Source organism: Malaclemys terrapin, chromosome 21, assembly GCF_027887155.1.
Source record: "Malaclemys terrapin pileata isolate rMalTer1 chromosome 21, rMalTer1.hap1, whole genome shotgun sequence".
In the NCBI taxonomy this organism is placed as follows: domain Eukaryota; kingdom Metazoa; phylum Chordata; order Testudines; family Emydidae; genus Malaclemys; species Malaclemys terrapin.
The window spans coordinates 4827356-4839626 of NC_071525.1; the positions used below are offsets into that span (position 1 = coordinate 4827356).

At 55.3% G+C, this 12271-nt stretch overlaps 1 protein-coding gene across 2 annotated transcripts in view; it reads left to right on the forward strand.

The window, feature by feature from the left end:
• The first annotated feature begins 803 nt into the window (after positions 1 to 803).
• The window catches only part of LMNA (lamin A/C), an 86793-nt gene continuing 75325 nt past the window's right edge, over positions 804 to 12271 (forward strand). For both annotated transcript variants that reach the window (XM_054010409.1, XM_054010412.1), the window contains exon 1: positions 804 to 1254. In XM_054010409.1, the coding sequence (XP_053866384.1) occupies positions 905 to 1254 (350 nt within the window). In that variant the 5' untranslated portion in view covers positions 804 to 904. The remainder of the gene's footprint in view (positions 1255 to 12271) is intronic.

The window sequence follows — 12271 nt, forward strand, 5'->3', positions numbered from 1 at the left end:
ACGAGGGTGCCTTTTTCTGGCGTAGCTTAATCCACTTCCAATGAGAAGTGGGCTGCTTCATATTCCAAATGAGCGTGCCCACGTGAGGTTAAAGCAGGTTAAATTCACACCTTTTGTTAATTCGGATAAACTTTCCTGGGTGTCTCCTTGTAGGCAAGACCTTATTCTGGAATAAGAGTGTCCACCTGGGGAGCTATTCTGGTCAACTGCCCCACGTAGATAAGCCCTAACTCCTTGTGTGAGCACTCTGATTCTGGCAGCAGGGTGGCCTAGTGGATAGAACACTGCACTGGGCTTCAGGAGATCTGGCTTTGCCACTGCCCTGCTGGGTGACCCTGAGCAAGTCATTTCCCTGCCCCCTGCCTCAGTTTCCCCACCTGTAAAATGGAGATCATGATACTGACCTTTGTAAAGTGCTTTGAGATCTGCTGATGAAGAGTGCCCCAGAAGAACTAGGGATTGCTATGTATTATTTTTATTCTGGAACAAGAGGGGCACTTTGCACGTCAGGTTAAACCCCGTCCAAAACAGCATAAACTCAACTGCAAAAGGTGCTCGGCTTCCAGAATACTCATATGGGGATTATACCACTATCATTATAGCTGTTTAAATTCACATCTGAGCACATCTTGCTATAATTTTCCCTTGTGGACTGTTTATTTTAAACAGTCTGTTCTTCCAGGAACTCTGCTCCTTTAAATAATCAAAGCAGGGGGCTGGCGCTATTTTACATAGCCGCTCCCACTCCCCCATCTCCTACTTCCCAAGGATATTTGAGCCGAGATCCGTGCAAGTGACTCAGACTGTCAGTATCAGCGAGGCAGACGCAGACGTGGGGAAGGCAGCTCCAGAGATCTGAGTCACTGACCCGTGCTCCCGTCTCTCTGCCAGGCTGTGAAGCGCGATGGACACCCCATCTCAGAAGAGGGCCACACGGAGTGGGGCGGGTGGCACCCCGCTCTCTCCCACCCGCATCACCCGCCTGCAGGAGAAGGAGGACCTGCAGGAGCTCAACGACCGGCTGGCCGTCTACATCGACCGGGTGCGCTCGCTGGAGTCGGAGAATGCCGGTCTCCGGCTGCGCATCACCGAATCCGAGGAGGTGGTGAGCCGCGAGGTGTCGGGCATCAAGTCGGCCTACGAATCGGAGCTGGCGGATGCCCGCAAGACCTTGGATTCCGTGGCCAAGGAGAGGGCGCGACTGCAGCTGGAGCTGAGCAAAGTGCGGGAGGAGTTCAAGGAGCTGAAGGCACGGTAAGCACCGGGGTAGTGCCCATGCCAAGCAGTGAGGCAGCTAGTGGAAAAATTTTCCTTTTTCCCCCCCTTTCCAAGAACGGAGCAGTCCCTAAAAGCCTGAGTGGGAGCAGTCAGGGCTGGCAGCCTTGGGAAAGAAGCCACAAATATCCCGAGGCCGTGGGCCAAGCGACTAGCGTGTTGTAATGTGTTTGGCAAACAGTGAGGGACGTGGAGGGGAAAAAAACCAATCCAGAATAGGAGGAGGATGGGAAAAATCTCTACCCTGGCTGGGATGTTACTGTGGAAGCTGGTGTCGTGGTGGTGGTGGGGGGGGGGGGGGGGATGATTCTTGGCTTCCCCCACCCCCCCGCAATAAATTGCTGCATGGTCAGTGTATAAATTCAGCACTGGGTGTTCAGGAGCCGGCGCCGTCCTTGGCGCGGGATTGTCTCGGCAGCTGTCAGCTGGTGCGGCGAGTTCCTGGTGACTGTGACGTAGAATTAGCGTGGGATCTGATCCGAACTGCCACGCTTCGGAGAGAGTGGAGCGGGGTCGGTATCCGAATCTAAACTCTGCGTCTGGCCTCCCTTTCTCTAATAGGCTGGATCCGGTGCCCCGGATCCAGATGCCTCTGAATTTGCATTTCGGGACCTATCTCTATCTTCGATTCTCTCAGAGGTTGCTGAATAAGCCCTGCGGTATTGGTCTCGCTGGCCCAGGTCTAGCCGGCCCCGGCTCTCCTGCCTGCAGATCTTGCTTCCCTGGCATATTCCCCCACTCCACCTTTGCCAGTCATTTAAAAACCTGTTTTGTGGAAGCTGAGATGTCCCCGTAACCGGTGGCCAGGGGGTTTTCTGCGCTTATAGTGCGAGATGCCATGCGGGAGGGTCTTTGGGAACGGGCTGGAGCGCAGATCCATGGCTCCGCTGAGCCTCTTTTGATTCCGCTGCGTCTCTTTTGAAACTAGCCTGAGCCTGGTCAGCCAAATGGGATTCAAGGGCTTGGCGGCGTGTCAAACTCACCTTCTCACTGCGGTGCTCTGGGGTGTGATGGGGGCCCCCCCCTGGTTCTGTCTGTCTGGTAGCTTCAAATTCTGTCCCTCCCCTCCCGCTATTGTATTTTCCTTTCCCCTGCTGCTGCCAAATTTGCCTAACCCCCCCTTTCCCCACGCACGCACCTCCCTGCTATACTAGAGTTGGCACCAGGGAGCTCGATAGCACATGGTGGCATTCTGCCCATGCCGACGAGCTGGTTCCCTCCCATGTTTTGGATCTTGGCCCCCAACCAGCAAGGGTTCCCTGGGGACTTGGGTTTCCCGTTCTGTCTCTCCTCGGCCCGCGTGGTGGAGGCGCTTGTCCCCAGCGGGCGGTGGTGGAGGTCAGAGGGATCCAATGGCGGTTGGGAGTGGCTCCTGTATCCAGAAAACTTCAGAGCCCTGCAACTTCACCCAGTGGTCCTGATTCAAAAGTCCTGGACTCCCATGGACTCCATGGAGTTTGGATCAGAACATGACCCTTTAGGGTCTGCAGCTCTGGCGTATTCTGGTCTCTGCTGAGACCCGATCCTTGCTGAGCAGTAGGGGATGCTCCCACAGGGCTAAGTCGGCTGCCTCCATCATGCTCCCATCCACAGTCAGTTCCAGGGAGCATGAGCGGGATTCGAACCCAGGTTTGCGTGATGGCAAACAAAGCGCGTCTCCCCTTCCTGCATTAGATCTGCAGCGTCCTACCTCCCTGGCTTTGCTGTAAAGGAGTTTATTTTCTAAAAGGCCCCCGAAAGGGACAGCCTGCCATGAATAATCCGCTCCCGCAGAAAGCAGGAGGAACATTTTACAGATGTCTTTAAAAGCTGCCCAGGATTTTATATTTAGCTTCCTGTGTCTCTCCCCAACGACGGATCTGTCTCTAGATAACTCCGTGGTCATCTCTGCCTAGAACTGTAGCTAGTTCTGCATTTAGATCCTAGAGTCTCGTTACTATTTGGAGATGGATTTTGAATGCAGGTTTCCATGCGCTGAATGTCTGTGTCTGTTCTCCCCTGGCCATGGACATGCCAGGATGAAGGAGGATTTTGAAGGATATGGGGAGGAAGAGATTTTGCTACTACAACAGGAGCCGTGTTTTCTAAAGGTTTTGCAGCCGTAAGCTTTAAAACAATCTCCTCAATCTTTTTCTTAAGCCATCCATTACAGTCATGCCCAGCCTGCAGCCAGCTCCTGCTGCGGCGTGGCTGTTACACAGCTGCCCTGCTCCACTCCAGAGGTGGCTGCATTGCAGTGATCCCTGTATGTAATCTGTAGGATCTGTTGCCTACTGGAATGGAATGTGCATTCTCGAAAACTGGATGTTTTTGCTGCCATTCTCTGATACAAACAGACCCTCTTGGAAAAAGCTCCCTTCCCCGAGGGGATTCCCAAATGACCACTCCTGTTCTGAGCCTAGTTATTAAAAGCGACAATCAGTGACTCAGGCCATTTATCTTGAAAGCTCCGCTCCTACCTTGCTTTGTGCTTGGAGAACAGGCCGTGACAGTGGTTACCAAGAGAGACCAAAGTGTTGTGATGTCTCAAATAAAGACCTGTGAATCAGCAGCGAGAGTGAAGAACAGGGTTTATTTCCCCGGCTGTCGATATTGCATGATTCATTTACTACTTAGAGTCACTGTACTGGTTACTGTGAGCATGAATTCTGGGAAGAGCTTGACAGTGAATGTAGGGGTGGGTGAGCGTGGAGGAGTTGGGTTGGGTTTCAGGAAGCTTTCTGATCTGAAAAGTCCTTGTTAGGGACTTTCCCCCTTGTAATGAGCAGGATTTATTGCATTCTGCTCCGATTGCTTCCTCGGGGCTGTGAAGTTATTCAGAGCGAGGCACAAGTTAAATGAATCAAAACAACTCCGCTTTGGGGAGGCGTTCCAGTCGAAACAGCATTTCTTGCCTCTGTAGCGTGACTCCTCTGAGGTTCTCAAAGCTCTTTAATACACCGCCAGCAAGAGAGGTAGTTACTTGACTCACTTTACACATAGAGGGAAACGGAGCTGAAGTGACTGGTTCGAGGTCCTTCACTGAGGCCTTGGCTACACTTGGCAATTCACAGCGCCGCCACCTCTCCGAGGGGAGTAGCTTGCAGCGCTGCACTCGCTGCGCTCGGGGGGGGGGGGGGGGGGGGGGCGTTTTCACACCCCTGAGGGCAGCAAGTTGCAGTGCTGTACAGCACCAGTGTAGCCAAGACCTGAGCTGGGAATGGATTGCCGGGGTCCTGGCTCTAACCACAGACAATATCCAGTGTCTCCTCTGTACGGGAGAGATCTGGGTTGGAAAGAGGTCAGCTAAAAGCGGGAGGTGTAGGCCGTTCATTCAGAGCAGCCTTTTCTGGGATAAAGATATTTGGATCCGGTGTTCAGGGAGGCCTCCCTGAATGCGCGTTAGTTGCTCTGCCCGGGGCTAATGGCTTGGAGAATAGCTGGCCTGTGTGGCGGCCCCATAGAGTTGACTGAATCCCCTACTACAGGCTGGGAAGGGAATTCCGAAGGATACGCTTTTGGGGCGAAAGCTCCGGATTGGGCAGTCAGGGCTCCTGGTCCCAGCTGGGGCACTAGGACCTACGGAGCACGTCCCGTCCCCTCTCTGTGGCTCAGTTTCCCCCTCTGTAAAAAGGGGCAGGGACAATAACGCTCACCCAGGTCCCAGAGGGGGCTGTGAGGCTGGACTCATTGGGCAGGACAATGGAGTCAGGCCTCTCCTGCAGTCACTTATCCCATTACTAAAGGGGCGCAACACGCTACCAGCTGTGAACAGGTTCTGAGCTTGCTTCCAGCTGGGGTAAGTGGCTGCACAAGGGGACGGAGGACGGGGCCCATTGTCTGAAATACTCCGAGCGGCCCCGGGGGAAGATGCTCTAGGAGCACGACTAGCCCAGTCCCTGCACGCATTCAGTCTTGCGTCTAGCGCCGAGGCGGAAACGTTTCCTTGGTATCTTCCCCCACCAGGCTCCCTGACCTCCTGCGTGAGCGTTATCTGGGCCGAGCAGCCACTGGTCCCTTCGAAGGGCTGGTGTGATAGCATCTGCAGCACGGGAGAAATGACGAGAGCAAAGTGTCTAAAGGCTGGTGGGTGTCAGCACCCAGTGTCTCTCACTCATGAGCTTTGCTTTGGGTGTCTTATTCCCCAGGCCGCCCGAGCCATTAGCGTGGCTGGATCCACCCGGCAGGGCGTGTCAGGAGAAGGGAAGCCATGGTGCTACTCGTAGCACTTGGCTCTGGGTCAGTAAACGCAGGCGTGGTGATGATCTGGTGCTGGGGACGTTGAGTCGCTCAGCGGAGATGCCCTCCCCTTGCCGTAGGTGCAGACCCTGCTTCCTTCCAGGGCTGGAGTCTCGATTCTTGCTGGTGAAATTAACACTGGAGAAAGGTGCCGCGTTGGCTCAGGCCAGGGGCTGAGTGCTAAATTCGTGCCGCTTTCTAGCTCTTTTCCTCAAGGGGCTTGGCTGGTGGCTTGGCAACTGTGTTCACCGAGCCTCCCGACAGCTTTGTGCAATAGGAGGTACATTACTGAACCCATTTTAGCAATGGGGAAACTGAGGTAGAATTAGGCTCAGTGACTCACCGAAGCTCTCAGATTCTGTCTGGAACAGGACCCATAAGTTCTGACTCCCCCATTCGTCCCCTGGCCCCTTGCTCTGATCATTAGATCACACTCCCCTCCCAGAGGTGGGGGACTGGACCCAGGAGTCCTCAAAGTTTTCTGCTCTAACCGGTAGGCCACACGCTCTCCTGAAGGCATTCCAGTCCCTTCTCTGCTGAATCCACCTGGTGCAGGCGGTGAGACTGTAAGGCCAGGTCTACACTAAAAAGTTAAGTCGACTCAGCTACATCAGTAAGGGGTAGGAAAAAGCCACCCCCCCGATCAACAAAGTTACGCCGACATTCCTCCCAGTGTAGACAGTTCTAGGTCCAGGGAAGAATTCTAGCTACCATGTCTCGGGAAGGTGAATTAACTACAGTACCAGAAGAACCCCTCCACTCCTTGGATTTGAGACAGAGCCCCCTTCCCAGAGCCCTGTCACAGCCCTGTGTGTACAAGTACAAGGGAGTGATATCTCCCTGGCCTGTTTTGCCCTGGGGAACTCGCTCTAGGGTTGGCAGTTTCCGTGGTCCAATCCCCGTGCCCTGCCGTAGAGGGTGTGGCTGATCGCTGGGCTTCCAGCAACATCTGGTCCTGAGTTCACACCCACCCCCTGAGCTGGGGGTGGCACGTAGGGTGACCAGATGTCCCGACTTTATAGGGACAGTCCCGATTTTGGGGTCTTTTTCTTATATAGGCTCCTATTACCCCCACTCCCACCCCCTGTCCCGATTTTTCACACTTGCTGTCTGGTGCCCTAGTGGCACGTGCCAGGGAGATCTCGTTGCAGGGTTGGGCTCTCCCAGCGTGACTGATGGTGGGAGATGGGCACATGGCTCCTTCTGTGTAGGGCCGGCTGTGAGAGCTGATCCCCGGCGCGCGGGAGCTCCTAACACTGCTCTTGAAAGAAGGCGCCTATTGTGTGCCTGCTTTAACGAGCAGGGCTGGGCCGGCTGCGTGGAGGTGAAAGGGGACGAAGCAATAGAGCACAGTGCAGCAAGGGCTGGGTTATGATTAACTAGCCTGCTCAGAGCTCAGCAGTGGAGGCACAGCTGTCATGTATCCCTGGGCAGCTTTGCCGTTGCCTAGCACTTCCCGCTCTCCTGGCAGTGCCCTCGTCCGGACTGGGCAGGGGTGTCTGGTTCCCACCTCGCTCGGCTCTGAGCAGGGCTGGGTGCCGTGATGGTGAAGATGCCAGGGCCTAGTAGGTGCTAGCACTCCAAGTGGCAGGGGCTGCATTCATGCTGGACGAATGGAGGGAGATTGAGAGAGCGTTGCAGAAACAGCCTATAGATTATGGCCCGGCACAAGGCACGGGCACACGCTTGGCCTGCACCAGTTCAGGGACAGGTCCCCGGCAGGAGCTGGCTGCTGGGCCGTCGCTCCTGTGCTGTGCAGAGCTGGCTCTGGGGTGGGGCCAGCCGCACGTGTCCCTAACAGCCAGGCTCGCCTGCCTGCCCCCGCCCCCAGCAGCCGGCGGTTTTCCAATGGGCCAGTCGCACTCCAGGGCATTCCCTGGCAGCCTGTGATTGGGCGGGGGAGTGGTAGTTTGCGGGTGGTTTGGATTTAAAGGCTGAGATCCCCTCAGGCACGAGGGCGTGGCAATGCTGGGGCGGCCCCGTGTCTGACTCACATCTGCAGGCGGCAGCCAACGCCCTTCCCCTCCCGCTTCACGAGGCCTGGGATTCATGGGGAAAGCCAGGCCTCCCCTACCACGCTCAGCCAGGCTGGGGGGATCGCAGCCCAAACAGCCCCCCACCCAGCGCCCCTCAGATCGGGGCCCCCTTCACGCCACCCGCTGTGCCACATCACAGCCGTTTTCCTGCGCCGCGGTCCCTGCCCCCACAGCGGCGATTTTCCCCAGCACTGCTGTGTTGGCCTGTCCGCGCCTCTGAAGGACAGCCATGTCTGCACCGGTGCATCCTGGGAAAACCTGGGTCGCTCTCCCGGTCTGTCTTAGCTGCTGGAGGACAGGATTGCCAGATGACACGAGATACTGTGGGCTGTTCTCCCGCGTGGGGCAGCACTAGCTGGGCTGGGAGCAGGCAGTCACCAGATGAGGGCAGGTTGGAGGTTTCCTTCGAAAGCTCTGAAGGGCAGCAGCACTGGGACTCGGTAAATGCAAGCCAACCGAGCGCCTCCAGAAGGTGATTGACGGCTGCCTAGGACAGGTCACTGGGAGAATAGGTTTGTCAAGCCCTGCCACGGCTTATCCTTTCCTCTCCGTGGTTCTCTGCTTGGGATGAAGGCCTCACAAGCGCTGCTCAGCCCAGCCTGTCTGCTCCTTCATCTCCCCCTTTCCCAGCTTGGTGTAGCCCAAGCGTGTTGCATCTTCCAGGCGGAGGTATCCAAAGTCTACACAAGCCATTGCTCGGGGCTGGGGGAAACCTGCAGGCGGGAGAGGGGCTGGGATGGAGCCTTACCTTGGGTTTACTTTCCAGAGGTGGCTTTGCTGTAAAAGCAGCCCCAGCTCTCCTTCCGCTCCCGATCTCGTTCTCACTGCCCCCCACCCCCCAAGCCACGCAGGAAGCTCAGTGGTTGGTTTCGGGCGTGGCTACGTTCCTGCCTTAATCGGATCCTGCTGCTGCCCTCCTGGGTCTAAAACCACGTTTGGCCTGATCCTTTCAGCACCACGGTTCTGCCAGCAGCACATCCCAGCTGGGTGGCCCAGAGCCTCCATGGGGAGCTAGCCACGCGTGCCATGCACCTTTAGTTGCTTTGTGTTAGGCAGTGATGGTCTGGCTGTCTCTGGGGCCCCCACGGGAATGGATCTGGACATCCGGCTCTACGGGGCTATTTCCTCTGGTGAATAAGGAGCTGCATTGCCAGAGTAAGGGTTGATACCCTCACTCTTGTTCAGGTGAGTTAGCCCTTTGTGGGTACCTGACCCCCTGTTATCCCGCTGCTGGAGAAATCGAGGGCCTTGCCCCCCAGCAAAGGGAACTAGATTCTTCATGGGCCTCCCCGCTGCTGCAGTGCACGGGGAGGTGCAATGTGCTTTGGGCTCCCCAAAGTCTCCAGATGCTAAACTGTTCATCTCAGCCCATGCTTCATGTCTGGCCTAATAGCTCGTTCCATTCCCGCCACTGCTGGCAGTTTTGCTAAGAGCCTGATCGGAGACGAGGAAAGATAGAGGTGTTTTTTTTTTTTTTTTTCCCCCGTTCCTTCTCCGAAACAGGAACCAGACCCTGCTCGTTATAAGATTGTCTGAGCGATTGCTTCCTGAATTGCAGCCCCTAACCTGATTAAGCCGGTAGCTCGGTAGCTCAGTATTGACTTTCGCTCCTTCCCCAGCCCAGTTCTTCTCCTGCTTCTTAATGAAGAAGAGTCTCTCGGCCTTTGAAATCCGTGTGGACGTGGCGTTACCAAGCAGCCGCGCCTGGCTGTGGGCAGTGGGTGGTTAGTTAACATCCAGCACTGATTTTCCCCCTCCCCACCAGACCTGCGCGGCAGCACTTTGTTAGTTGCGGGTGGGTCTATGCCTGCTCTGGGATTTAATGGGAGACATCTGCCCTACCCACTGGGAACTCCACTGAGACACCATCAAACTCATTCCACACAGAGGGTCCCCAAACATCCATCAGATGGAAAGAGTGTTTGATCCCTACTAAACTCGGTTGGACTCGAGCAAGCAAGCTAGAGATGCTAGGCTCGCAGCACATGGCTGGTCCCCTGTGCCAGCCAGTCCCTTAGAACTTCCACTTCTTGTTGTATAAAGAGAATTACGGGGCTGGTGTGTTTGTTTAATCTGAGGGCTCTCTTGTGTTGTCTAAACAGCCAGTCTGAGCCTTGAGCCTGGATTCGCTTCCTAGGTCTGGAAGGGGGAGTGTGATCTACTGGGGGAAGCAAGGAAGTGTCAGTCAGGACTCATGGGTTCTGGTCCCAGCTCTGGACCAGAGCAGGGGCAGTTGGGAGTCAGGACTCCCGGGTTCTAATCCCAGTTTGCTACTGACTTTGTGTGACCTTATGCAAGTCACCGCTCTGCTGTCTGCCTCAGTTTCCCCCATCGGTAAAATCTCACATGAGACTTAAAGTCCCCAGAGTGCTTTGAGAGCCTTGTGTATATAAATGATAAACAAGTGCAAATGCCTGCTAAAACTCCCCACGCGGGAAGCGATCTCCCCTCTTCCATTCATCCTGCGCGGAGCTGGGCCGACTCCTCTCTGAAATGCTTCACGAGGATGATGTGGTTTTGCTGGAACGTTGTGCGTGGGGAGAAAAATTTGATCTTTATGGAACATTCCTCCCCCCCCTGCTTTATAAAAGGCCTCCAGAGGGAAAATCATTTTACTTAGGGGGAGATCTGCCCTTCTGGGATGAACAAAGAACAGATTGTACGGTCAGGCAGGACTTCAAAGGACTGTACAGGAATCACAAGAGCGACCCGCTAAAAGAAAAGTACATTGGGCAGGGGAATATCCCACATTTATATCCTTGCTAATTTCATAGCTACAGGGCCTGATGCTCATCCACTCTTGGGCCCCTTCCCTCCCTGCCCCCGAGCCGTTTTGAACCCCTCTGGCAACGTAAAGGGGCCTTATTGTAAGTGAGAATCCGATCCGGTGGTGTTCGGGCCCAGGCAGGGTTTAGCTGGCAGTGGTCGTGCTGTACACAGAATGAAGACTCCCGCTTGCTCCCCCAAAGCTTCAGGGTTAGCGGGAGCAATAGCTCCTCTGTCCCAGACAAATCTGCCCCAAACCCAGAGAGGCAGAAGGGATGTTACGTTAGGAGGGAGGATCCCTTTTCACATAGGGTACTTAGATCGTGAGCTCTTTAGCACAGGGACTTATTTTGTTCTGTTTGTACAGCACCTCGCGCCATGGGGCCCTGGTCTGACTGGGGCTCCTGCAAGCTGCCATCATAGAAATAACTAATAGGGTAAAATTTTCAAAAGTACTTAAGTCCCATTGGTGCCTAAATCCCATTGCCATCTCATGCAACTTAGGTGCCTAAGTCACTTAGGTGATTTTCTGACTATAGTGGCCCTTAGGAAAATGAGGGAGTGAATGAGAAGATGGGTGGGAGTCTTCTGTGTGCCTCTTATTTTGTTCAGTCAGTGCATATTCTCCAGGAGAGAGGTTCGAATTTCCACTGTGGGTTTCTTAAAGAGCCATCAGCAGCCAGGATTTGAGTCCGAGGAAGCAAACCTACCCTGGCTTGATTCTAAGCCGGGCGTGGCAGGGATGTGGTCCTGGACTGGGGAGGATGGGAAGGCCTCCTCGATATTGCAATTGGAGGGGACCTCAAATTATTTACTTGTATTCTAGTAGGGGCTAGAGGTCCTAACCGAAATCAGGCCCCATTGTGGTAGGTGCAGTACGTATACACGGTCAGAGAGAGTGTCCCAAAAGAACTCACAGCGAGACGAGAAGGGGGAAACTGAGGCACAGAGAGACGCGATTTGCCCACAGTTGCCAAGCAGGTCACTGACAGAGCTGGGAATAGAACCGAAGTCTCCCAGTCCAATGGCTGTATCCACTGGACTATGCTGCCTCTCTGATTTGAAGGGGTTCTTCCCACTTCCAGCAATGCTGTGAGGAAGCCACATGGCTTTCCCAGCACCGGGCTTGCTCTGCGGAGTCACTCGCGTCCCTTTCGGCTGAGCATGCTCCAGTCGCTCGATCTTCCTGCACGTCGCTGCATGGCTGGGATCTCCATGTCCCGGAGATACCCGCCAGTATGACAGGCGTTTTATAAGACCCGGTTCTATACATAGCCCCTGTCAATCAGACCCCCGCCTCGTCTCTGATCGTCCACCTGTTCTCGTGTTCTCTCCCTCCCCAGCAGGCACTCAATAGCTTCAGTGTGAGGCTAAACAACTGGCCGGGCAGACAACTGTGGAGGGGACTGGAGGTGCGGGGGGGGGGGTTAAAGAGGATTCAGTGATGAAGCCGGCGATCTGTGTCAGTTTCACATCCTTTGCTGCAGTGGAATGCAGCAGCCTGTCTCCTAGCAAGGCCTGCCGGTTGAGCTCCCCACGGCATCGGGAGAGCCAAGGACGATGAGATCGAGAGCAGGGCTCAGTTCTCCACTGCCCCGTGACATCCGCACCAGCGCGTAGCGGGTGTGAAACGTTCCCGTTCTGATCTGGGACCACGTTGCGCTGGTGCGACTGGGAGCCCGAGGAGAGCAGGGCAGCGGAGAATCGGGCCCCGTGGTGTTGCCCCGCACGCCCTCCTGCCTCTGCAGCAGCTCCAGACAGCACTCAGCATTAACACAGGGACAGACACGCAACCTGGCTGCACCGTGAAAATACCTAGTTGGGGCTGGGCAGCCCCCACAGCAGGGCTGGGCGCCCCTCCGTGCGGAATTAAACTGGACAAAACACATGTTAATCACACTCCAAACTGCACGGAGACTTTGGACTGGTCTGTGACTAAAACATGCTTCGGCCCCATGTAATGCTGCAAGAGCAGC